We start from the raw sequence: 26,554 nt of genomic DNA, 5'->3' as shown, positions 1-26,554 counted from the left end.
TTTTTTAAATTTGTGACTCTCTGCATCATCATTGTGAGAAAGTCTGCCATCATTTAGTTCCAACTTTTCTCAGTTCTTTGGTTTCAGAGTGAAAGTCCAGTTAGAGAGAAGAAGTTGAACATGTTTGGAACAGAACTGCTCTCCTCTGGGGTAATGTTGGATAATTAAAAACAGGTCTGCAGAAAACATTTGGTTCAAACATCCACTTCAGTCCGTTGGCCCTCTGGGAACACTGCAGCTTGTTTTTAATTTAGTCACAAGGTAATAAATCACAGCTAACAGTCCAGAGGTTTCTATTAGAACGGGTCTTAATGACCAGAGAAACTCTCTGTAGACCTGGGTAATAAACCCCTCTGATGCTGAGCGTATGTGTCTATGCTGCATAACAAGTGCCATGTGGGGCTGACCTTTACTAACACACGCTAATGAGGGCTGATGGGAAAGAGGCTCGTTCTGGGTCCTGCAGCATCGTTTACTTCCTGTAAACACTGAGGAGAGAAAATGTCACCAGGTCCCAAAAGTCCTTCAGGAGCGAGAGACAACAGGAAGTTTACTCAGGGGAGACGCCGTAGTCACCCTGCTGAGGAGAAGTTTAGATTCTAAGAAAGTGACAAATGTTTCTGAGGAAAGTGACAGAAGAAGGGATTAAATCTCCAACTACGACCCCCTTTCCAAAAAAGTTGGGGCGCTGTGTCAAATGTAAATAAAAAAGAACGCAGTAACAGCAGAATCTAATAAACCAGATTCGGCATTTTTTCACAACAGAAAATTAAAAACAAATCAGATGTTGAAACTGAGACTTTTTACCATTTCATGAAAAAAAAATTGGTTCACAAATCTCGAAAAAGTAGGGTACTACTAATGAAAAACAGCTCAAAGAGCATTTTTCAACTAATCAGGTTGTAAAAACGGGTGGAAGTTTATCAAGCTGCAGGAAAAGCCCTAAATACTGGGAACAATTTCAGAAAAATGTTCTTAACAAACTGTGAAGACTTTGAATCTCTACCATCTACAGTCCATTATATCATCAAAGATTGAGAGAATGTGGAGAAATCTCTGAGAGCAAGGGACAAGGCTGCAGGGGCCCTCAGGGGCCCTAAGGGGCCACTGCATTAGAAACAGGCATGATTCTGTAGTGAAATCACAGCATGGGCTCAGGAACATTCCAGAAATCATCGCCTGTCAACACAGTTCATCCACCATCCACCAATGACAGTTAAAGCTGGATGATGGAGAGAAGAAGCCATATGTGAACAGGATCCAGAAACAGCGACGTCTTCTCTCGACCAAAGCTCATTTAACATGGACTGAGGAAACATGGAAAACTGTTCTGTGGTCAGAGGAAACCACAGATGGCATGTCCTGTGGACTAAAGAGGAGAGGGAGCATCCAGCTTGTTCTCCTGGCTCAGGTCTAAAGCCTGCATCTCTGATGGTATGGGGTTGCATTAGTGCCTATGGCGTGGGCAGCTCTAACATCTGGACAGGAACTATCAATGCTGGAAAGTAGAGAGAGGTTTAAGAGCAACATATGCTCCCATACAGACAACGTCTCTGTCAGGGAAGGCCTTGACTATTTCAGCAAGACCATGCTAAACCACATACCACATCCATCACAACAGCATGGCTTCATGGGAGAAGAGTCCAGGTCCTGAACTGGTCTGTCTGCAGTCCAGATGGTTCACCAATAGAAACATTAGGAGCATCAGAAAAGGAAAAATCCAGCAGAGAAGACCCAGGACTGTTGATTAGCAAGAATCAGAAACAAAACCAGAACGTTTAGAAAGCTGTTTTTTGAAAACACTGCCATCTTGTTGTTTCGTACTCTAGTTTCTGAGACTTCTATCACATGAGTTACAGTTCTAACTCGTATTGACGTGTAAGAAGGTAGTCTCAGCTGGACTAAGGTTGATTTTAAATCATGCTCGTTTGCTTAAAATGACAAAAGGAAAAAGGTTAAAAATGGACCACAACAACAAAAATTAAAATAAGAAAAGAAAACAAATTGTTTTTGTGTTTTATGAAATTTGGATTGAAAACTGAAAATATTTTAGCTTATTTATCTGATTTTCTGCAACCAACAGTCCAAATAAACCATTCAGTATTGTGTTTCAGTGTCAGGTGGGCCTTCAGTGTTAGGTCTTTAGTGACTGGTGAGCTTTATCAGTTCCTGCATGTGTCCACCATACCCTTCAAAATAAACTGACTCACTTAACACAAATTATATAAAATTGTCTTTACAAATAAACACAATAAATAAAAATAATAGATGTAATGTGTTCGATGTGTTAATGAAGTTGGAGATAGTTCCTTATAAAAGATGCAGTTCTTACTCTTCACCAACCACCACAGACCTGTCCTTCAGCAGAACTGTGATCTGAAAAAAATCACAAAAGGATCAGTGCTTTTATGCTAATTTTTCATGTTGCAATAATAAAGATAAAATTTTAATTTCCATCTGGCTTTTATTAAAAAGGTCATCACCGTGGGTTCATTATTGTCATCATAACATTAATCCCACTTTATTACCGATCTGCATTATTTATTGACAAAAACCAGCTGGATTCATAACAAAGAGACATCTTTGGTTACTGTTCAGACTGAGCGCCCCCTGGTGGTTGAATTACTGCACGTTCAACTTTAATACTTCTGAAAGCACGGAGTAAAACAACAACACTCATACACTCATGGCTGCCCACAGATCCAAATATAAAGCTGGACTCAGGGTCTCTGCTGTGGATCCATCAGCTGAGGTAAGACCACACTGTTCTTCGTTCTGTTAGTGTGCAGTAGTGCTGCCGTGTCTTTAATGTCTGCTGACGGCAACAGAACCACAGGTGAAGGTGTGTCTACTGTTTAATCTTGTAGAAGTGAAAGTCTTCCATCTTTAGTCTTTTGGACGATGAATTTCAGTAACTTTGGTTGTAGACTCAAATATGATCAGTTCAGACAGTATCAGACTGAGGCTGATGGTTCCACACAGAACAAGATTGATGCTTGTGGATGAATTCTGTTTAGGCAACATTTAAGGATCAAGATTTCTGATGAAAATGTAAAACAGTCCAGATCCATTTCTCATCCTACTGTTTTCTTTGTTTGGACTGCACGTGTTTCTAAAACATGATAGTTCACCAAAGTCTGTGTGATGTCATTTCAGCTCATTCATGTTTCTTTGACTCTGTTTTTAAGGATTTGAAGTCCATTTGCCTTGAGAATATTCTAGTTTTGGAGTTTAAAAACAACAATGATGGATTATTATTAGAGATGAATGCTGATCACAACCTGACCAGGTAATTTTTCAGTAAATGATCAAACTTGTTGATCCAAATTTACCCCATCTTCTTTGTCAGACGTAAAACTGCTCTAGTTGTTTAGTTTTGCTCTAGCTGACTTTACTCAGTCAATGATGCATTGTTACTCATTTTTGTAGTTCACTTTCCAGATACCGTATGAAGATGAAGCTACACCTTGTTTTAATATCATTTTAGTGGGAATTGTAAATGATCTTGGCTCTAGTTATGATTATAGCATCCCTGGGTCAGTTTTGACCTGCCAGGACAGCAAACACAGCAGTTTTTTTAATCTTGCATTATTTATTGTAAGAATTCCCCATAATGGGGATTTTCTAGAGGCGTGCCAATGATGGATGCCAAAAGCTAATTCTTAAAATAACAGTTTAACCAATGCTGATGCTTTTCTTCCACTTGTTTTGGTGCCAACATTCTCTCTCATCTTTGAGTAAAAGAACAGGCACGGCTGATGTTTGTCGAAGGGCCGATATCGACCAGTGCTGATGTTAAAATGATTTAAATGTGCATCCCTAGTGTCTACAAAGAGTGTGGCAGGGAAAAGTCTGTGCTACATATTTAATATTGAATGTCAAAATTGATCTCAGGGCATCAGAAAGTTTTATTTCAAGGTTCAACTCGTCTTAATGTGATGTTAAGAAATGGTTTGGTGACTTGCAGTGAAATGTGCATTTATAATCCTGAAAAATTAACTTTTCAAATGTTCAGAGAAGAGATCCCAGTGAACTTTTAACAAAGTGAGAAAAGCAGATAACACAGTTGGAAGACTACAGAGTAGAAGTGAGACTGGGCTGTTGTAGAGTCAGATACCATTGCTCTTTGGGAACTCTGAGTTTTCTGGTAAAGGCTTTCATGAATGTTAAGAGTTCAATATGGAAACTGCATCCATCCTACAGATAGTGACTGACATCAGTCTGAGCAGGAAGCAGAGTACATTTTTTTAAAGCATACTAAATAGGGGTTATCTCAAGTTGTGTAGCTTTGACTAAGTAGAAATGTCAGAACAGCATTTAGGTGATTATCAGGATCTGGATCCTATTTCAAAGCTGTTTTTTTCCTTCATTTGTTCTTTGATTGACAGAATAGGAATGATCCCTCTCCAGGCAGTTCTACTACAGGTACACCAGGCTCTAAAGACTAGTGTTAATGGAGTAATATTAATAACTTATATCAGAGGTGCTGGGATGCACAGCGGTGCAGGGGTTAGCACTGTTGCCTCACAGCAAGAAGGTCCCTGGTTCTCTTCCTAGTCAGGGCCTCTTTGTGCAGAGTTTGTATGTTCTCCCCATGCATGCACTGGTTCTCTCCGGGTACTCCGGCTTCCTCCCAACACCAAGAACAAAGTCGTTAGGTTAATTGGTGACTGTACATTGGCTGTAGGTGTAAGTGTGAGTGTGGTTGTCAGCCCTGCGATTGACTGGCGACCAGCAGGGTGTACCCCGCCCCTTGCCCAATGACAGCTGGGATAGGCACCTAGCACCTAGCCCATGGACAGTGGAGCGAATCTAAACTTAGTGGAGCCCACCCTACGTCGAGTCCATAAACACACCGTGCACGCAAACACGAGGACAAAAAAAAACACAACCTATAAAGCAGCCAACACACCAGCATCCTTACAGCATTACAGAAACCACTAGATTAATAAGGAAGTGGTCTCATACAATAACATTTAAGATGAATGTTGAACTGCCACAGAGCTGCCTCCTCCAGTCGCTAGGCCGAGTGAAGTCTATGGAAGTCTCCATAATATTCACCGTCACCCAAACACCCTTGTTTACGCGAGCACACATCAAAATATCTAGTCTCCTTTGCGTCATTGTGGAGCTTAAATAGGTTTTTTAAATGACAGAGGGATGAAAAAGACCTTTCAGCACTGGCAGTTGATATGGGAATGGTGGAGAACAGTTTTATCAGCCTGAGGTAGAAGAGTTTTAGTAACATTCATCGCTGCAGATGACTCAGCAAGGCTTTCATTCTCAGATGTCTGCATGACGCCCTGCAGAATCTAAAACTGTGAGCATAAACTTTCAAAGTTAAAATCCTCCATAGAGTGCCAGTGTGGAAGACGGGAAACTGACTGGTTCACCTTTTGCTGAGCGCATAATCAGGTGCTGCAAGTCAGCTACTACATGCACTCATCTCTGTAATTCACCATAAAGCAGATCCAAGACTTCAAAGTACAGTTTCCTGTAGTAATGCGTTGGGCTTGGGTAAGGCACACCGCCATCCAACCTTGCATGCCGTTTCTGTTGCCTTGGTAACACAGGAGCATCAGTGAGGTCTTTGGAGTCTGCCTCCACTTTTTGGTAAAACTCATTGAAAAGCACGATCACAACTCTTTCGCTGAATAAAGCCTGGTGTAGAATCCAGAGCTTTCTGTGCAACCTGCCATGATGTTTACGGTCTGCAGGGTCTTTGTGGGAGAAAAACACATCAGGGTCAGGTGTAGGCCAAAGAAAGTGCTGTTAAAATCCCCCCAGCTTTCCTGCCAGCATCACTGTATGAGTCCTCATTCATTTCTGTCATCAGAGAGGAAAAAAGCAGTTGTCAAGGATGGATTTCACTGAGCCCGTCCCCACTGTCCATCCTGTCTCACACAGGTGTTGCCTGGGCCAGTTTCATTTTTTTATGTTTAGGGGACTGCCTTACATTATGAACCACGTCCAGCGAATCCTATAATTTTGCCAAAATTTCATAGAACTCACCACGAATAGATTGAAAGTATCTGGCATAGAACTGAATGAGAAATTAAATGTATTAGTTGGTTTATTTTGGCTTGGCTCATGTCATTTCTGTCTGCTAGCCATCAGTAGATATCAGGACAATCCTGAGTTAGAAATTTCAGCAACTTGTAAAGATGGCTCTGATTTGGATCCTTTCTAACGCCATGCCCTGACCCATGAGATGAATAATGGATGTTATCTCCAGAACAAGACTGTCCCATTGGAGATCATTTATTTCTCTGCAGTCCATCAAGCTAGATGGAAATAAGCTGTTGTGACAAATTCATATTGTAAAATTCACTGCCTCCCTGGGATAGTTGTTGATTCTGAAATGTGCACACAGCAAACCAAAAACAGAGGAAGCATGTTCGATAGTTTTGCCTAATCCTGATCCCAGTCCTTTAATGGTCCAAAGGGAGTCTGACACAGGGTAAACCATGGAAATTCTTTCTTTGTCTGTGGACGTGGAATGTGGACTACTCTTCGCTGGGGCACATGGAGAGTGGGTGCCCAAAGCCAAGCCAGAGTCTGTAGAGTAGTGGGAAGAATGGCCTGAGTGGGCTGGAGGAAAGGCAGAGGCATCATGACTGTGAGCACTGACGTTTAATGTCTGTGTGCTGAGAGGCTCAGAGCGGCCTGATGAAGGAACTAATGCAGCGACACACTCAGCAGCAGGAGCAGCAGGAGTTACGGAGCTCTGTTCCAAATATTCCTCTCACTGTTTTCTGGATTGAGAGCAGTGCCCTTACCAGTGTTGGTCAAGTTACTTGGAAATAGTAATTATTTACTGATTAGTGATTACTTACCCAAGAAAGTAATCCAGTTACTTTACTAATTACTTATTTTGAAAAGTAATTAGTTACTTTACTAGTTACTTTACTTAGTTACTTTTCAAAAACATGATACACAACCTGAATACACTATAAAGCAATGCCTGCCTCTAATTCTCTTACATGCTAGGGCGGCCTTGTTGCGCTGTAAAGTGGGATTAGTCCAGTGAACTGTTACACCCATAAAACTTCTATTATTTACCGTCCAGATGTCAGTAGTGGTGGAAACAAAGTCTACATCTCCGAGTGCAGCCTTCAAATTAGCGTCCATTTGTCGTATTCTCTCTCAAAGTATGCTGCAAATGACTTTCTCTGCGGCAGCTTGACAACGCTTTTGGTCGGTATTTTTCCCACGACGCGTCGGAATGATTCAGAGTCTACAGTGGAAATGGGTAACATTTCTTTGACAATATAGCAAGCGACAAGCGTCTTCAGTTCAGTGGCACTAAGTCCTGTCGCCCTTAAGTCTATTTTCACCTGTTTAGCAGGAGAGGAGCCCTCGGAATTGGATGTGGTAGCTGCAGCGGTCATGCCAGTGGGGGTATTCAGGGGGTTTTTCAGTTCACTTGAAAAAAGTAATCGGATTACAGTAACACGTTACTGCTAACTGCCCATCAGTGGCCCTTACCAACTTTCGTTATTTTTCTGTATTTCATTGTTGCTAAGGAGAGCTGGGAGCGAGTTTAGCAGTGTTTGACCAATCGTTGGAGCGGCTTTAAGGTCGGAAATTTCACATCAAACATTACATCACGTGACACAATCAGGCAATTTTAGAAAAAATAATTTAATGCTCACTGATAGGTTTTGTTTGTGCGTGTGTGTGTGTGTGTGTGTGGGGGGGGGGGGCAGCACAGGAGGCCAACATGATTTATTTAGCTGCCGTTTCTTTCATGTTTGAGGTTTTCTTTCCTTGTTTTTTTTCTCTTTTGGCTAAATTTTTGTCAAGCCCGGGTCTAACGGTTCTGCAGTCCATGGTCTAGCCCAGGGGTGTCAAACTCAAGGCCCGGGGGCCAAATTCGGCCGGTGGTACATTTACACCTGAAAGATCATATCCTACTCTTACTATTACTGGCTCTAAAATAAAAGGTCTGCCGATTTCCTCCAGTTTAAATATGTAAACTTAACCTTGATGATATCAAATATCCTTAAGTCATAAAAATGTGAAAAAAAAATAAGGAATAAAGATAATACAAAAAAGAAATGTGAGAAAATAAATTATTTGTTTTCATGTCATATTTTCAATTTTGCATTGCACAGATATGACTTCAATCTCAATTATTTGGACTTATATTTCATATTTTGAAATTTATTGTTCAGATTTTTGCCTCTTATTTTGACTTTGTCTATTTATTGTTTTCACTTTTTATTCCATATTTTGAACTTTTCAATTCATAATTTTGACTTTTTCTCTAATATTTTGACCATTTCAATTAATTAATTAATTAGACCATTATTTTATATTTTGACCTTTTAGTTGCACCATTTTAAATTTTATGTCATATTTTTGCTTTGATTGTGACTTTCTTTTTCATATATTTGCTTTTTAAAAGCTTTATTTTAACATCAAGTTTTGTGTTTTGACCTTTTGAACTAATAAGTTTGACTTTTTATCTCAGACTGTGAGCATTTTAACTTATTATTTGGACTTTTTAAGTCTCAAAATCATGTATCATCAGTGCTAGTTTTCCCCCCATATTTTATTACTGGTGAATAAAATAGAGGTTAACAGTTTGGTTTAATGTGGACCCTGTTAGGCCCTCGGGTTAGGCCACCTCTGGTCTAGCCAGTTTCTAACCACAGGAGAACTTCATTGATTAAAGATATTTGGAGCTATTGGAGTGAAATACAGAACAGTCATAGACCAGAGCATTGCTAAACGTGAAGAGCTGAGTCAAAGCGTCACTACAGGAAGAGCCGTGTAGAGGAAAAGGACCGGTTCTTCTTACTGAGCTGAGCCAAATGATCTAGATGTTGTTGGACTGATAATACCTGGAGATCACAATGACAAAGAAAAAAAAAACACATCATAATGCCGTTATCTACTTTGACAAACAAACTTTGTATTTTCATATTTGGAACCCCCTACTCAGCATTTAAGGGCGAATTCACACCAGAGCTGTATGGTCCGCTTTTAATGAACTCTGGTCCGTTTTCCTGGATAGTCCGGTTCATTTGGAGTGGTGTAAAAGCTCACACAAACTCTGACTCTGGTCGGCTTGAAAACAGGGGGTCTCAGTCCTCTTCCAAACGATCTCTGGTGCGGTTTGTTTGAGGTGTGAAAGCAAAGTGGACCAACTTGTGAACCAAAGGCAGGAAGTGGCATAAAGTGCAATGATATATGGATTTATATGTGATTTAATACGCTCAAATACATGTCGGTACCTCGCTCTGCGTCTGTGTAGCAACACAGTGTAATCGGTGCTGATTTATTCGTCTCATGTAAAGAACAACATGCTGGACAGCTCACCACCTCGCTGGCTCCTTGTAACACCCCAGTGCAAGAGAAAGCCCAAGACAGCATGAATTTGGTGTTTTTTACTGTTTATGTGGAAGAAAAGACCGGCGGAAGGAGATGGATTTCCTGTTTCGTTTTCTTCTGCGCCTTCTTTTCTTCTTGATCGCCGTTTGCCTTTGACGACAGTGCCCCTAACAGGCAGAGGTTGCAGGTGTTCAGACCGTTTGGTCTGTTGACCGAGAGCAGTGTGAATGCGAACCAAACCCAAGGAAAGTGCAACAATGTTGCAATGTTCATCCAAAAATGGACCGAGTCCCTCGGACCATCAGGTGGGAAAACGACCTAAGTTAAGACATAGCTCCGCCCACCTCCTTCTCAGCATTACTGCTTGTTTTAAATTGAAGACTCTGCTAGATAAAGCCGTCATCTCATAAGGCGTATTTACTGACCTGAGGACCAATATTTTGTTTTCAATCTTTAGTTCCTCACAATTTGGCATTAAAGCGCAGCGACAATGGTCCCACTGCACATGTGCGCTGGAGCTGAGTTCAGAGGCCGTGTGCACCCTGGGACCGCATCCAGTGAGAACTGTGGGTACCTTTTCAGATGTTTCCAAGAAATGTTGGTGAATCTTTCTGTAAAATTGTATCTGGGAAGTTTTCAAAAAAATATTTCGGGAATCTTCCTGAATACTTTTTGGAATCAAGGAATTTTCTCTGACAAATTTTAGTGACCTTTTAAAAACACTTCCTGGATAACGAGGTTATTTTCTGCACTCTCTCTGTTCGGACATTTTTTTACCGTCTGAGGTCCAAGTTGCATTTTCCAAAAATGAATCTGTTTGACTGACTAGATAAATCTGGGTCCAGATTTCTTAATGAGGTTCTGTTTTTTGGTCTCAAGGTGAGAAATGCTGATTTACAGGACAGGAGGCATCCTGCTGTGGAAAAACCTGTGTGGTTATTTTTCTATTAGTGACAATACAGATAAGAAAACAGGAAAGAGCTACATTTTTCTGCCATGGAAATCCCCTCCAAACTGACCTCTAGATACATTATAACAGTGAGATCATGGTTTATATGTCATGAATGTATTTTCTTCAGTTATTTCTACAGCGATGTTGTCATTTCCACTGAAGCCTGATTCTCCAGAAAATGGCCTTTTCCAACCTGACTATTTCTGTTGCTGCAGTGATCCATTCCCATTAACTTGACTAAATCTAGTTATTTATTATTGTTACGGTCTTTCTGTCAGATCTTTGAGAGATGAACGTGTCGACAGCTAATGTGACCGTGGTTATCGAGTACAGAGACTCCTTCACTAAAGCGGTGACCAAGAATGTGATTGTCATCGTTCTCAGCATCTCGCTCCACTACATCAATGCCGGACTCATACACACCTTCAGAAAACACCAGGTATGACACACCTATCAGGCTATGAGCATGCTGTAATCAGTGTTGTCCAAGATAACACATCATTAAAGGTCACATATTATGCAAAAATCACTTTTTCAGGCTTTTCTAACACAAATATGTGCCCCTGGCCTGTCCACAATCCCCCAAGAATCAGACCCCCCCCAGCCATCTTTCAGAAAATGTGTGCTGAAACAAGCTGTTGTCAGATTTTCCCCTCATGATGTCATGTGGGGAGTTAGCCCCACCCCCAGGTTTGGTTGGCCCTCCCTGCTTGGCAGAAAGTTCCGCCCTCTTCTCCTGATCTTCCTCTCAAATGGGATCAGGAGAGCCACATCCATTTCCTGAGTGGGGTGTGGTCAGGGGTGGAGTCAGACAGCTCAGTAACATTTAAAGCCACAGACACAGAAACAGCTCGTTCTGAGCAGGGCTGAAACAGAGGGGTTCTTTGACATGAAAACTCCCAATACTGGAGTGTTTTTTCCAAGAGTACCTGGATGCATCCGGGGACCTCCACTTCCCACCGCCATATCTCATCTTCTAATACCGGGAGTCACTAAAACTGAACTTCTTCTTTGTAATTTTCTCCATGTGTTGCCACCATGTTAATAGAAGCAAGTCCGCCAAGTAAGGACATACAAGTAGACGAAAAATTGCAAGTTTTCGGGTTAACAAGCACAGCGCTAACATCTCATTAAATTCAATGAATAGATTTATGAAACATATTATGTCTGTACTCAGTGATACATGAATTTGTACCATAAATCTATTTATTAAATTCAATGAATAGATTTATGATACAAAATCACGTATCACTGAGTACAGACATAATATGCGACGGGAGACTGCCTGACATCGGCGTCACCTCCATGTTGCCAGAGCCAAGTCCACTACGTCAATACAGTAGACAAGGACTGTGCTCAGTCATACTTGAATTTGGATCATAAATCGATTTAGTAAAATTAATGTGATGTAATCGCTTTGCTTGTTAGTCTGAAAAGTAAGTCAAAACATGAGATAAAATTTGAAATATGAAGGTCAAAATACGATTTAAAATTTTGAATCCAACTAGGTTGAAATATGTGACAAAAGTCAAAATTATGAATTGAAAAGTCAAGATATGAAATATAAAGTCAAAATCATAGGTTTAAGTTGTAATTCCGAGATGCAAAATTGAAAGTATGAAATGAAAATACAAATAATTTTTTTCCCCCACATTCCTGACTTTTTATCTTATAATTTTTACTCTTTTTCAATTTTTATGACTAAACAAGAATATTTAAATCACCAGGATAAAAATTACTTTTTTATTGTGGAGGGAATCTGCAGACCTCATACTGGTGATATATACATATCCGCTATAACAAGGTACATATGGCTGTCTAGCATTTTCCTGTCTTTTTGTGGCTTAGATATACTATATTGCCCAAAAGTATTCACTCACCCCTACAAATAATTCAAATCAGGTGTTCCAATCACTTCCATGTCCACAGGTGTATAAAATCTTCACCTAGGCATGCAGACTGTTTCTACAAACATTTGTGAAAGAATGGCTCGCTCTCAGCAGCTCAGTGAATTCCAGCGTGGTACTGTGATACGATGCCACCTGTGCAACAAGTCCAGTGGTGAAATTTCCTGGCTCCTAAATATTCCACAGTCAACTGTCAGTGGTATTATAACAAAGTGGAAGCCACTGGGAATGACAGCAACTTAGCCACCAAGTGTTAGGTCACGTAAAATGACGGAGCGGGGTCAGCAGATGCAGAGGCGCATAGTGCACAGAGGTCGCCAACTTTCTGCAGAGTCAATCACTACAGACCTCCAAACTTCATGTGGCCTTCAGACAAGCTCAAGAACAGTGGTAGAGCGCTTCATGGAATGGGTTTCCATGGCCGAGCAGCTGCATCCAAGCCATACATCACCAAGTGCAATGCAAAGCGTGAGATGCAGTGGTGTAAAGCACCCCACCACTGGACTCTAGAGCAGTGGAGACATGTTCTTTGGAGTGACCAATCGCGCTTCTCAATCTGGCAATCTAATGGGCAAGTCTGGGTTTGGCGGTTGCCAACCCAGTAGAACGCCTTTGGGATGAATTAGAGCGGAGACTGAGAGCCAGACCTTCTCGTCAGACATCAGTGTGTGACCTCACAAATGTGCTTCTGGAAGAATGGTCAAAAAGTCCCATAAACACACTCCTAAACCTTGTGGAAAGCCTTCCCAGAAGAGTTGAAGCTGTTATAGCTGCAAAGGGTGGACAGACGTTGTATGAAACCCTATGGATTAAGAATGGGATGTCACTTAAATTCATATGTGAGTCAAGGCAGGCGAGCCAATACTTTGGGCAATACAGTGTGTGTGTAATGCTCACAGAAAAAATGAGAGAGCCCTCTATTCTCTAGATTCTCTGTTCATGAGACATGGTAGGCAGTCTGAAAGCAATGTTTTGTTAATATGCCGAGATAATCAAGACGTGGCACTGCCAGGATGCCTGGGCTGAAAGTTAAGACTAAAATGTGAGGACTTTTATGGACTAAAACTAGACTTAAATGTTTTGAGTTTTTGTCGACTTAAACTAGACTAAAACTAAAAGGATAGAAATGACTAAAATGTGACTAAAACTAAAATGCATTTCATTTATAGACTAAAACTAAGGCTAAAATTAAAAATAGCTGCCAAAATTAACACTGCCACACACCAGTCTGAACAGGCTTTAGCTTAACTAACTTTCACTTCCCTCTTACCACAGTGTCGGTTCATGATTCTCCTGTTTTTCCTCCCTGTTCTCTAGATTTTCTACATGAATCCCAGGTACATCCTGTTTCTACACCTGGTGGTCAATGACATGATCCAGGTTACACTGACCGTCATCCTGTTCATCAGCAGCTACACGCTCTACAAAATCAATGTCTCCATGTGTTGCGTCTTCATCCTACTGACTCTCTTTGTCACTGAGAACACGCCTCTGAACCTGGCCTGCATGGCGGTAGAGTGCTACATCGCCATCTGCATGCCGCTTCACCACATTCAGATCTGCACCATCAGAAGAACATTAGTTCTGATCGGTTTAATCTGGATTACGAGCGTGTTGTCTGTCCTTCCTGATCTCTTCATTTCTTTGGCCACTGAGCCACTGGATTTCTTTAACAGTCGGGTCTTCTGCCTCAGAGAAACTGTCTTCAGAAATCCCCACATTATCAGGAAGAGAGACATCACTTATATCCTCTATCTGGTCATAGTTTGGCTCGTTATCTTCTTCACGTATTTCAGGATCCTGTTCACAGCTAAAACAGCAAGCAAAGACGCTAAAAAAGCCAGAAACACAATCGTCCTCCATGGTTTCCAGCTGCTGCTGTGCATGGCCATGTACACAGAGCCTCTGTTAAGAATGGCTCTGATACAACTGTTCCCCAAGAACTATGCAGACACCCTGTTTGCCTCTTATATTATCGTACACATCCTTCCCAGATCCATCAGTCCCATCATTTATGGCGTACGAGACAAGACTTTTAGGAAATACCTGAAGAGGTATCTGTTGTGTAGAGAGAACACGGTAAACACGGACTAATGCTTCAAAAGAAGAAGAGATTATAAAAGTTAATGTGTTCCAAATTGACTCCCAACCTATGACAACTATATCTGTTATTATCATTCTTTGGAGTGAAGTTAAAACACATACACTATATTGCCAAAAGTATTCACTCACCCATCCAAATAATTGAAATCAGGTGTTCCAATCACTTCCATGGCCACAGGTGTATAAAATCAAGCATCTGGCAGACACCAGGCATGCAGGCTGTTTCTACAAACATTTGTGAAAGAATGACAGAGCGGGGTCAGCAAATGCTGAGGCACATAGTGCACAGAGGTCTCTAACTTTCTGCGGTGTCAATCACTACAGACCTCCAAACTTCATGTGGCCTTCAGATTAGCTCAAGAACAGTGGTAGAGAGCTTCATGGAATGGGTTTCCATGGCCGAGCAGCTGCATCCAAGCCATACATCACCAAGTGCAATGCAAAGCGTGAGATGCAGTGGTGTACAGCACACCGCCACTGGACTCTGGAACAGTGGAGACGCGTTCTTTGGAGTGAAAAATCATGCTGCTCCATCTGGCAATCTGATGGACGAGTCTGGGTTTGGCGGTTGCCAGGAGAACAGTGCTTGTCTGACTGAATTGTGCCAAGTGTAAAGTTTGGTGGAGGGGGGATTATGGTGTGGGCTTGTTTTTCAGGAGCTGGGCTTGGCCCCTTAGTTCCAGTCAAAGGAACTCTGAATGCTTCAGCATCCCAAGAGATTTTGGACAATTCCATGCTCCCAGCTTTGTGGGAACAGTTTGGGGATGGCCCCTTCCCGTTCCAACATGACTGTGCACCAGTGCACAAAGCAAGGTCCATAAAGACATGGAGGAGAGAGTTTGGTGTGATGAACTTGACTGGCCTGCACAGAGTCCTGACCTCAACCTGATAGAACACCTTTGGGATGAATCAGAGCGGAGACTGAGAGCCAGGCCTTCTCGTCCAAAAACAGTGCATGACCTCACAAATGCGCTTCTGGAAGAATGGTCAAAAATTCCCATAAAACACTCCTAAACCTTGTGGAAAGCCTTCCTAGAAGATTTGAAGCTGTTATAGCAGCAAAGGGTGGACCGACGTCATATTAAACCCTATGGATTAAGAATGGGATGTCACTTAAGTTGATATGTGAGTCAAGGCATGAGAGCCAATACTTTTGGCAATATAGTGTATTTCCATTATCATACCATATGTACTGTACCATAGACCCCTCTACCCCCATTCTGGAATAATTTCTGACTACAAGCTTGAGCTGAGCCAAGCTACTACAGCCAACACTGATTAAATAACATAGTGGACAACCAAACATAAAACGTTTGAGGTCTAGCTGGAAAGTTGTCTCATTTTTTCCTCCACATTCTGACAAAAAAGTCAGAATTCTGAGATTAAAGTCTAAAACCTTGGTGAGAAAATTTCCCTGAGGGAGTACACATAACTTCACTTTGTGCCAGAGATGGCATCACTCAGTTTAAGGTGTTCCATCGTCTCCATTTCTGAAAAGTCAAGCTCTCTAAAATGTTCCCAGAGGTGGACTCTACTTGTGAGAGTCCAAGCTCTCGCCTGCATCGTTGGCCTCATCCAAACATTTACTGGTGCTCAATCTTCCAAACTCTGATATTTTCAGAAGCATACTCCACCCTGATCCAGTGATTGCTGTCTCAGCCACAGTTAGGGAAAAAAACAGGAACCTTTCAGGGACTAATCTCAGAATAACAGAATGTGTAACTTTGTTAGCATGTGGGCTGATTCTTGTCAACTGGACGTCCCAGCATACTAACTGGAACCGATGAATGAGAGAACACTGCAAGCAGCTAAATATGATAAGGTAAATAAGTATCTTGTTTTGAAAGGCGACAAATGCCAATTCCATCAGAAAGTCATGCTATTCATTTCAGAATATCTCTTTTCTCATCGATCCTCCTGAGAATCACTTATCATCACCATTGAAATTTAGCGGCATGAACATAAAATGCTTCGCTAGATCAGTTCTGTTATCACAAAGATATCCGCTAAGAATAATTAATTTGCCACTGACAAATTCAACTCCTTGAATTTCTCATGAATTATAGCACGCAAGTAAAGAGAGCCTTTTCAGGCCTTCCTCTGTCTTTTAAAAGTTTTATAAAGAAAACTTCTGTCTGCCAGTTTCCTGACTCCTCCATCAGCTAAACATCAGGCTCAAATGCAGCTGATGGAGGAGGAGGAGAGTTATCGGACCGAGGTCTATGTGTGAAAACTAAAAAAAAGATATATACAGTCATTTCTTAGGAGCAGAAATATGAGAAAGGGAAATAAAAACAACCTTTATGAAAAAGCTCTCATTTTCCTAGCTGTGTTAGTAAGCAGGGCGTGTGCACTTTATGAGATAATCCATGAGAAATTCTAGCCTGAATTAGCTTTAGCAACATGAGATTTTGCAAACAATGCTAAATCTAATGTAGGTATATTGACAAAGTAGCTATGTAGCTGCTTTAGCTATGTAGCTACAATAGCTCTGTTAGCTTTATCTAAGTTGGCTTTAGAAATTTGAAATTTAGCAAACAAAGCTAAAGCTTATATAGCTATGCCAACAGAGTAGCTATGTAGCTGCTTTGTGAGCTGAGGTTTTGCTTTGTTAGCACCTTAGCTACAATAGCTCTTTTATCTATAGCTAAGTGAGCTTTAACAATGTGAGCTTTACCAAACAAATTTAAAGCTCATACAGCTACATAGCTATGGAGCTACATTAGCTCCATAGCTATGTTAGCTCCCTAGCTATGTTGGCTCCATAACTATTTTAGCTCCATAGCTATTTTAGCTCCATTATCTATACCTTTCTGAGTTTTAGTAATGTGAACTTTAGCAAATAAAGCTATGAAGCTGCTTTGTGCAATTAGCTCTTGCTGCATTAGCTCCATAGCTATGTTAGCTCCATTATATATACCTTACAAAGCTTTAGCAATGTGAACTTAGGCCAACAACGTTAAAGCCAATGTAGCTATGTAGACAGCTTATCTATGTAGCTGACATAGCTGCTTTGTGAGATTAGCTATGTTAGCTTATGTTAGCTCCTTGTTTTTTGCCCACTTCCGCTAAGGACCAGGAAATGAAGGGTGGTCTTTAATGGAATGTTTACCAGATGATGGATTTAACTGGGTCCATTGGTCAGGCATTCTACTGAGGCTATGTTGAAATTTGCAGTAACAGAAGAACTGTTGTGATTGGATCTGAAGTCAGCTAAGGCGGGGGACGAGGAGTCTTTTCCTGTGCAGCTCAGAGACATAATAAACCTTTGCATATCAAAAGGTCATTTGTTTGTGTTTTATTTCAAAATAGGTAACGGTGCAACAGTAGCTTAAGTAGCTGCTTTGTGAGCTTAGCTTTAGCCATTATCTATGTAGCTTATGCAGCTAATGGAACTATGTGAGCTACGCTGGCTGTGTTAGAATGTTTTCATGGAGGATGAGCTTCTTTCCTGTAAGCAGACCATTTATTCAACTTTGTCAAATATTTGTAATCAGGGTTTTCACGTTTAACTATTGGTATCCTAACCGTTACCTCAAACCTAAATAGTCGTGTGTTGTGATTTTATTGCTCAGGTTTAAATGTGTATTTTGGTTCTGAAAGAGACGGGGTCTCAGATGAATGGTCTGCAGCCAGACTGTCTTGTGGTTCACAGTCATAAAAACAACTTTGATTTGAGTCTATTCTATCACCAAAGAAACAAAAAGGCCTCACAGGAGCTCCTAAAGTCCATGTGACCCGCCATTTATAAAGTCTGATATTCACTGAAGTCTTCCTGTCCATGTGCTGGTCTGGGTGAAGGTAAGTTCCTCCTTCTACTGACTCATCTCTGAAAATGTCACACAGTGTTTTTCAAACTCAAAGAAGAAAATGAAACCAATCCTGTTCAGTTATCATGAATTCATGCCTCTGAGATACAGAGAAATCCAGTCTGTCGGTCATGTGAAAGGTTCTGCCTGACTCTTTATCTGTTGCTCAGTTTGATTCATATTTACTGCTTTCCAAAGATATTTGACTTATTTCTATTTCTCAAACAAGATTTAAACTGTCATAGTTCTAATGGATAAACTGTAAAGCACATTTTAGACTGATTTGATATTTCTGTCATGTTTCTCCATGATCACATGTTTACACATGAATCTGAATACATTACTATCTGCTCCTTTTAGTACATTTTTAAACTCCTGTTTGATGCTCTGATCTTCCTTCTTCCTCCTCACATGCTTCTGCTAACAGAATTAGACATTTAATCTCACCAAATGCTCCTGCAAGCTTTGATTTCACATTTTTTAAATGAATGAAAAGTACACCAGTCATGTTTCATGAAACATGCTGGCTAAGATTAACACCATTGTATTGTAAATGTATTACCCTGTTGGTGCTCTGTGCTATGCCCTTAGACGTACTATTAAGATATCTTCTGTGTTCATTATGGCCTTTTTCAGCAGGAAGAGTCCACATTCTCAGGGCGCTTTTATCAGCACGTACTGTTGCACAGTTACAGCAGTAAAGTGTCTGCTTGGTCTGATGTAAATACTCTGTGTGCTTGAAATTTTTCACCATGAACACATAGTAACAGTGTAAAGAAATCCTGTCAAGGCATTAGCTGCAAATCTTTACTTTTACCTTGAAAAGCATTTTTAAAAATAGTTCCTCCTCCACCACAGTTTTTGGTAAAATAACAGATTGCATTGGTTTTGTATCATAAATTGGCACAACCGGCCCAAAAAGACTGCATGAGTAAACACAGACCCTATAATGACTCACATAGGTACCTCTGGTAAAGATAACACATTTATAATTCTAATAATGCTGTTTTCTTCCTTTTCAGACATAACCTTTAGACATGTCTGCTAATGTGACAGTGGTCGTTCGGTATCAGGAGCCCTTCGCTAAAGCAATAGTCAAGAACATGATCGTGGTGGTCCTGGGGGTCTCCATCAACTACATCAATGCCAGCCTCTTCCACACCTTCAGCAAACACCAGGTATGACATTCTCTGTAGACCCTTGGAGGGGATGGGGACTCGAGTCCGCGACTTGGACTCGAGTCACACTCAAGTCGCACACATCAGTGACTTGAGACTTGACTTGGACTTGTGTGCTAAAGACTCAAGACTCGACTTGGACTCTTGATTTGGGATTTGTGCACAATCTTTGGTTTTTAATTTTTCCATCATGATCCCTTGTCCCCCGTCACTCTTTTCCCCTTTCCTCCTCTTCTGTTCGATGGTTTGTGCATCTTTTACGCAGCACCAACAGCCACTCTCCTCCTTGTCTTCATTCATGCTGCATCACAATGACACACAAACACGACGCTCACGCACACACCTACTCTGAAACTCATGCTGCAGACTTCAGTCTGTTAAGGGCAAAAGTTTCACAATACCTAAACTCTTTTCTCCTGCATTAAAGCTCCTCTCTGACCACGGAGGATCAGCGTCAGCACTGTTTGTGTGTGTGCGCGCTCTAGCTGTGTATGTCTCTGTGTCACCCGCATGAGCCATGGGTGTGTGTAATGTATGATGTATGGTATACAGTTTGGTAAATATTCCCTTAATATCATCTGTTTATGGGGAACAAATTAATGTTAGAATCTCTGCATTGTCGCTTATTGATAATGAACCGACATAAAAGATGATAGGATAATTAAAACTTAAATACGGTTTAAGAAGTCAGAAACAGACACAGATGGATACGAGGCTGTAATAGATAAATGAGTAACTAAGGAGTCCAGGAGATTTCAGCTGAATAAAGTCAAATTTAGCTTGATTTTACCCATAAAAAGAAATTTACGCCATTAATAATGACAGAAGTTTCTATAGGAGAATGGAGAAATACTCAGCATACTCTATTTAAAATTTGTATGACAATTAGAAATGCTCATTGAGTTTATATTTTATTTCAGGATAAACAGTTCATTTACGTTTGTTTGTTTTTTTTGTGTTATTATAAAATTACTAACATTAAAGAAATATATCTGACAAATAACAAGAACATTCAGTCTCCAATGTCTCAGTGGTGATAATACAGTCCAGGATTTACCCCACCCTACTGATGGTGATGATACAGTAGAGGATTTACCCCACCCTACTGATGGTGATGATACAGTCCAGGATTTACCCCACCCTACTGATGGTGATGATACAGTCCAGGATTTACCCCACCCTACTGATGATGGTAACACAGTCCAGGATTTACCCCACCCTACTGATGGTGATGATACAGTCCAGGATTTACCCCACCCTACTGATGGTGATGATACAGTCCAGGATTTACCCCACCCTACTGATGGTGATGATACAGTAGAGGATTTACCCCACCCTACTGATGGTGATGATACAGTCCAGGATTTACCTACTGATGATGATAACACAGTCCAGGATTTACCCCACCCTACTGATGATGATAACACAGTCCAGGATTTACCCCACCCTACTGATGATGATAACACAGTCCAGGATTTACCCCACCCTACTGATGGTGATGATACAGTCCAGGATTTACCCCACCCTACTGATGGTGATGATACAGTCCAGGATTTACCCCACCCTACTGATGGTGATGATACAGTCCAGGATTTACCCCACCCTACTGATGGTGATGATACAGTCCAGGATTTACCCCACCCTACTGATGGTGATGATACAGTCCAGGATTTACCCCACCCTACTGATGGTGATGATACAGTAGAGGATTTACCCCACCCTACTGATGGTGATGATACAGTCCAGGATTTACCCCACCCTACTGATGGGGATGAAACAGTCCAGGATTTAAATTTCTTACATAGAATAATGCAGTGGTCTAAGCAGACTGTACATCAGAGATCATAGAACGCTCATTACATTCTTCAGAGACTGAGACTTTAATTGGACTTGCAAAAAATTACTAGTGTGTATCTCTGACCCTTGGTTCTACGCCAGTGTGTCAAGACCAATCGGCAACCTCCGGTCCTTAAAAATGAAGCCAATGCAGAATTGGAAAAAATTGCTATACCACAACTGTCCACTTAAGGCTGGCTGCAGGAACACCGCAAGTTCTGTCTGCACACATGGTAAACAGCTGGTTTTGACACACAAAATAAACTAGTTTACAGCCTGGTTCAAAACACCAAACGTGTCTCATTAGCTAGTATCTTATTGTGCTCCCACTGTACTGGGGGTGAATTTTTTTGTACCACGATTATTTGGATTATATTTAGGATAAACCTCACTTCACGGTGATTGGCGCATCTCATTTGATTGACAGATAGCTCGGCAGGCAGAGGCTCCGTTCCTGTCAACCAGAATGCTAGCTAGCAGGCTAACAGGAAGTTGTGCTTAGTGGGCGGGCTGTTAGGTTGATCTAAAGTTCGGTTGAGACCACGATTTCAATATAGAAGCATCCACAGATTGGCTTCAAGAGCCGTTTTACTCCGCCTATTGTAAGCAGACGACTGACGTCATACAGGGTTTGTCCAATTCTTTCAACAGTCTACAGTCAGGACCCAAAAGTGGGTTGTGTTGCAGATGTCTGCCTTAAGAAAATCTGGTGGAAGGTCTATGATATGCTTTTATTTTGAAGAATGTGTCTCTATGTCTTTGTTTTGTCCCATTTCAAGTCCAACCCCTTCCCTTTTCATTACAAACACTTGGTTATGGTTGGAAATTCTCAGAAGTTTTGATTCCATCCTACTCAAAGGGCAGGGATTATTTTGTGTCGATAGGTAACTTTAAATCTGAGCAGACCAAAATTAAATGCGGAGTCCCCCAGGGCTCCATCCTGGGGCCTCTTCTGTTTAACATCTACAGGCTTCCACTTGCTCAGATCATAGAAAACAACAAAATAAATTACCATAACTATGCAGATGACACACAGCTCTACATTTCAATGTCCCCAGCTGACTATAGCCCCTGACAAGCTCTGGGTAAATGCATGGAAAAAATTACTGAGTGGATGTGCCATAATTTTCTCCAGTTAAACAGAGAAAAAACTGAGGTAGTTGTTTTTGGACCCAAGGAGGAATCCCTTAAAATCAGCATGCAGCTCCAGTCACTTCAGTTAAAAACCTCAGACCAGGCCAGAAATCTGGGTGTTGTCATGGATTCAGACCTTAATTTCAAAATCCACATAAAAACAATTACAAAGTCAGCTTATTATCACCTCAAGAATATTTCTAGGATTAAAGGACTAATGTCACAGCAGGACCTTGAAAAATTGGTCTATGCATTTATCTTTAGTCGAGTTGACTACTGTAACAGTATCTATACTGGTCTGCCTAAAAAGTCAATCAGACAGCTGCAGCTGATCCAGAACACTGCTGCGCGAGTCCTCACTAAGACCAAGAGAGTGGACCATATCAGTCCTGTTCTGAGGTCTCTACACTGGCTCCCTGTCTCTCAGAGAATAGATTTTAAGTTCCTCCTGTTAGCTTATAAAGCACGGAATGGTTTAGGCCTAAAATACATCAGAGACCTTCTAGTCCAGTATGAACCATCCAGACCACTCAGATCATCTGGTGCAGGTCTACTCTGTGTCCCTAAAGTCAGAACCAAACATGGAGAATCAGTGTTCAGTTACTATGCTCCATATCTCTGGAACAAACTCCCAGGAAACATCAGGTCTGCTGAGAGTTTGAGGTCTTTTGAATCAAGGTTGAAGACTCACCTGTTCACTGCTGCCTTTGACTAAAAAAAATGTTTTACTTTTCAAATTTTCCATTTTTGCTCCAACTCTGCACTGTAGCTTTTACTTTAATATCTGTTTTTATCTTTATTGTTTTTTTTTTTTTTTTTGTAGTTGTTTTGTTTTGTTTTGTTTTGTTTTGTTTTGAAAAATGTTTTAATGTGTGTTTTTATCTTTTTTGGATTTTATCTGCTGTTCTACATATAAAGTTCAGACTTATGGCACTAGGGATGTGTCTATCTTGTGTGGGTCTTATTTGCTGTTTTTAATCACCTTTTACATGCTTCGTTTAAAATGTTTTCACTGTGTTTCTTTTTCCCTTTGTCAATGTATTTTAATGAACTGTGTGAAGCACTTTGAATTCCCTTGTTGCTGAAATGTGCTATACAAATAAACTTGCTTTGCCTTGCCTTGTGATTGGTTGGTAAGGATGGCTGGTGGGTCTTGGTTCCATGCCATTTAAGAACCACTGCTTTAGAAAGCACATGAAAGTTATTCATTTATTTTTCAAAATCAGTAAAACAATCATAAACGCCGTTCAAAATGATGGCTTGTAACTTTGACGTAAGGTTTATTTGGAAGCATGTGCTGCAATGTTGGATGTCAGGGTTGCTGGATTTACCATCATCATGTCAGATAAGTGGCACAGACTTTTTAGAGATGATCAGTCTGTAAAGTAGGGATGGGTAGAGTTGAGTGCGATTTTCGTCTGATTCAGCCATGAATTTTGAGTCACTTGAATCACTTTGAAGTCGGGCTGACTTGCAGTCAGATTGGGCGTTGTTTGCCATGCTGGGGGGTACGATGCCTGATGACAGTTCGACTATGACCCGACGAGCTGCTCCTGCCTTGTCAGATGGATTTCTGGCATGTTTGATATTTTGGTCATACGACTCCAGACAATCCCACACTCAGAGCAGAAATGTGAGCAGAATAAAGAGCTTTGGGGGATTTTTCCTTTGTAAACTTTCAGACAATGTCCTAAATCACCATGACAACAGCTGGAATGACTTTCTGATGCCCCCACAGTCCCACTATGATAAAGGAAATAATCCTACCAGCAGACCTGCAGCTGACACAGAGGTGATGCTGTTTGTGTGTGTGGGAGAGAGAGAGGAGATATGACTGGAGTGTGTTAGACTTTTTAAAAAGGAAACTATGATTTCTGTCACAGTCTGTCCTGACTCAACTCACAGTGGGAGCACATAAAACATGTGCGATGGTTGTGCATCGTAAGTGATTCAGACCAACAGTACAGTTGACATTCTGCCACGACTGTCTAATGATCTGCTTGAAATCAAACAGTATACAACCAGTTTTAGGTGGCTGAGAGAGGTAGCTGTTAGCGCTATAAACCGGAAATCAGTTCTTCTTCGCTGCTGGAAAACATGTCATGCATGGCCTACTGTTTCCAGAGCAGCATCAAAGAACCAGAGGACATGCCGCGGCAGAAAAGATTAGTGACTGCGTGACATTTTTCATGAATGTGATCATTAAAACAGCTTCCAGACCAGCGCTCTCATACACAACAAAAAGTAATGTCCTCTCTGGTTTGAGGATGAACTGATTCTCTAGGACACAGGTGTCAAACTCAAGGCCCGGGGGCCAAATCCGGCCCGTGGAACAGTTAAATCCGGCCCGCAAGATGATTTCCTCAAGTATAAAAATCTGACCTTTTCTTGATGATTTAAGATTTCCTTGTTCAGCCACAAAATCTGAAAAAGTAAGGAGTAAAAATATGTAGATAAGAAGTCAGGAATGTGGGAAAAGAAATTCATTAGTGTTTTAATTTCACATTTTCAATTTCGCATCTCACAGTCAGGACTCAAACTTAGGATTTTGACTTTTAGTTGTTATACTTTGAGCATTCCAACTCATAATTTTGACCTCTAATAAAATATTTTGAGCTTTACGATTCATAATTCAAATTTTTAAGTGATATTTTGACCTTTTTAACCAATTATTTTGTATTTTACCTCTTATTTTCAACTCCAAACTTTGACTTCATAATCCCATAGTTTAACCTTTTTAGACTCACAATTTGAAATTTGAATCATATTTTGACTTTTAATTTTATGATTACAAATTTTATTTCATATTTTGACCTTTTAAAATCATGATTTTGACTTTCTTTCTTATATATTTGCCTATAAAAAACATTATTTTTCAATTTCAATTTCATGTTTTGACCTTTTTGAACTAATAAATTTACATTTCTCAGATTGTGAGCCTTTAAACTTTTCTTTTTTACTTTTTAAATGTCAAAATCGTTTATCATCAGTGCTACCTTTTTTTTTTTTTTTCATGTTTTATCACTGGTGAAACAAGGTTGACAGTTTACGGTTAGAAAGGTGACGCTGTTTGGTCCTCAGGTTAGTCCTGAATCCAGAATCCGACCCCTGCTGTCATTGAGTTTGACACCCCTGGCCTGTATGTATTCCTAGACACCTGGCTCTCCCACTCTGACACAGAGCCAGCCAGAGCTTCTAACCATAGTGCACTGTAATGTCTGGGGCCGGGCTATTTCCTGGAGAGGTTGTCTCAATGTCGCTTGAACCAACACAGCATGAACTAACATCTTTACCTCCTGAAACCGGTTTAAGCTGTTATCTATGGTTGTTAATGTTATTTTGATAATTATTGAAAACCATACTTTTGCTCTACTTTACAGATCTTCTACAGAAATCCTCGCTACATCCTTTTCATTCACCTGGTGGTCAATGACATGATCCAAGTGACGCTGACTATAACCATGTTCATCATCAGCTACACCATTTATCAAATCTATGTCTCCATCTGCTGGGCCATAATCCTGTTGGCTCTCTTGGCCACTGAGAACACGCCTCTGAACCTGGCCTGCATGGCGGTGGAGTGCTACATCGCCGTCTGTATGCCGCTTCGCCACACGCAGATCTGCACCACCAGGAGAACGTTGCTTCTGATTGGTTTAATCTGGATTACGAGCATGGCGTCTGTCCTTCCTGATCTCTTCATCACTTTGGCCACTGAGTCGCCAGACTTCTACAGATCCAGAATCTTGTGCCTCAGAGAAAACGCCTTCCCGAATCCGCTACTCGTCAAGAAGAGAGATGCCATACATTCAGTTTTTCTGGTGACAGTTTGGATCACCATTTTCTACACATACTTCAAGATCCTGTTTACTGCAAAGGCAGCAAGCAAAGATGCTAAAAAGGCCAGAAACACCATCCTCCTGCACGGGTTCCAGCTGCTGCTGGGAATCTCAAAATACATAGCCCCCCCAGTATTGAGTGGTCTAAAGCGATGGTTTCCTCAGCATTATGTAGACTATCTCTTTGCTTATTATATCATTGTACAAATCCTGCCTAGATCCATCAGTCCTGTCATTTATGGTGTTCGAGACAACACCTTCAGGAGGTACCTGAAAAGGTATCTGATTTGTAAATCACTGTATAGTAACCGTTCAGAAGCTTCAGGTAATGAGTTCCAAAAAAAGGCCAAAGATTTGACCACCTCCTAGCATCACTCCTTCTGTTGGAGTGTTTCCACAAACTGTGACCGAGCATGTTTCCTCCCCCCTCCTCAGCCAGTTTTAAAAAACAAATCTC

General features: G+C 40.9%; 2 protein-coding genes across 2 annotated transcripts; both read left to right on the top strand.

The window, feature by feature from the left end:
* The first annotated feature begins 10,580 nt into the window (after positions 1-10,580).
* LOC121506727 (odorant receptor 131-2-like) lies at positions 10,581-14,292 on the top strand. Its single transcript, XM_041782579.1, has 2 exons — positions 10,581-10,730; positions 13,516-14,292. The coding sequence occupies exons 1-2, from the start codon at positions 10,581-10,583 to the stop codon at positions 14,290-14,292; spliced, it is 927 nt and encodes a 308-aa protein (XP_041638513.1).
* Positions 14,293-19,147: 4,855 nt separating this feature from the next.
* LOC121506726 (odorant receptor 131-2-like) lies at positions 19,148-26,466 on the top strand. Its single transcript, XM_041782578.1, has 2 exons — positions 19,148-19,288; positions 25,639-26,466. Exons 1-2 carry the CDS (start codon positions 19,148-19,150, stop codon positions 26,464-26,466), a joined length of 969 nt encoding a protein of 322 aa, XP_041638512.1.
* The last annotated feature ends 88 nt before the right edge of the window (positions 26,467-26,554 follow it).

The sequence above is a fragment of the Cheilinus undulatus genome, linkage group 3 (genome assembly GCF_018320785.1).
Source record: "Cheilinus undulatus linkage group 3, ASM1832078v1, whole genome shotgun sequence".
NCBI classification, from domain to species: Eukaryota; Metazoa; Chordata; class Actinopteri; order Labriformes; family Labridae; genus Cheilinus; species Cheilinus undulatus.
Note: the sequence above shows the minus strand (reverse complement) of the source record. Positions and strands in the feature narration are given on the sequence as shown.

What these genes read in the sequence shown, in the direction of transcription:
- LOC121506727 (XM_041782579.1), top strand. Translation starts at nt 10,581, where the DNA reads ATGAACGTGTCGACAGCTAATGTGACCGTGGTTATCGAGTACAGAGAC. An exon ending in ACACCTTCAGAAAACACCAG is followed by an intron (nt 10,731 to 13,515) that starts GTATGACACACC and finishes CCTGTTCTCTAG; the next exon opens with ATTTTCTACATGAATCCCAG.
- LOC121506726 (XM_041782578.1), top strand. Translation starts at nt 19,148, where the DNA reads ATGTCTGCTAATGTGACAGTGGTCGTTCGGTATCAGGAGCCCTTCGCT. An exon ending in ACACCTTCAGCAAACACCAG is followed by an intron (nt 19,289 to 25,638) that starts GTATGACATTCT and finishes TCTACTTTACAG; the next exon opens with ATCTTCTACAGAAATCCTCG.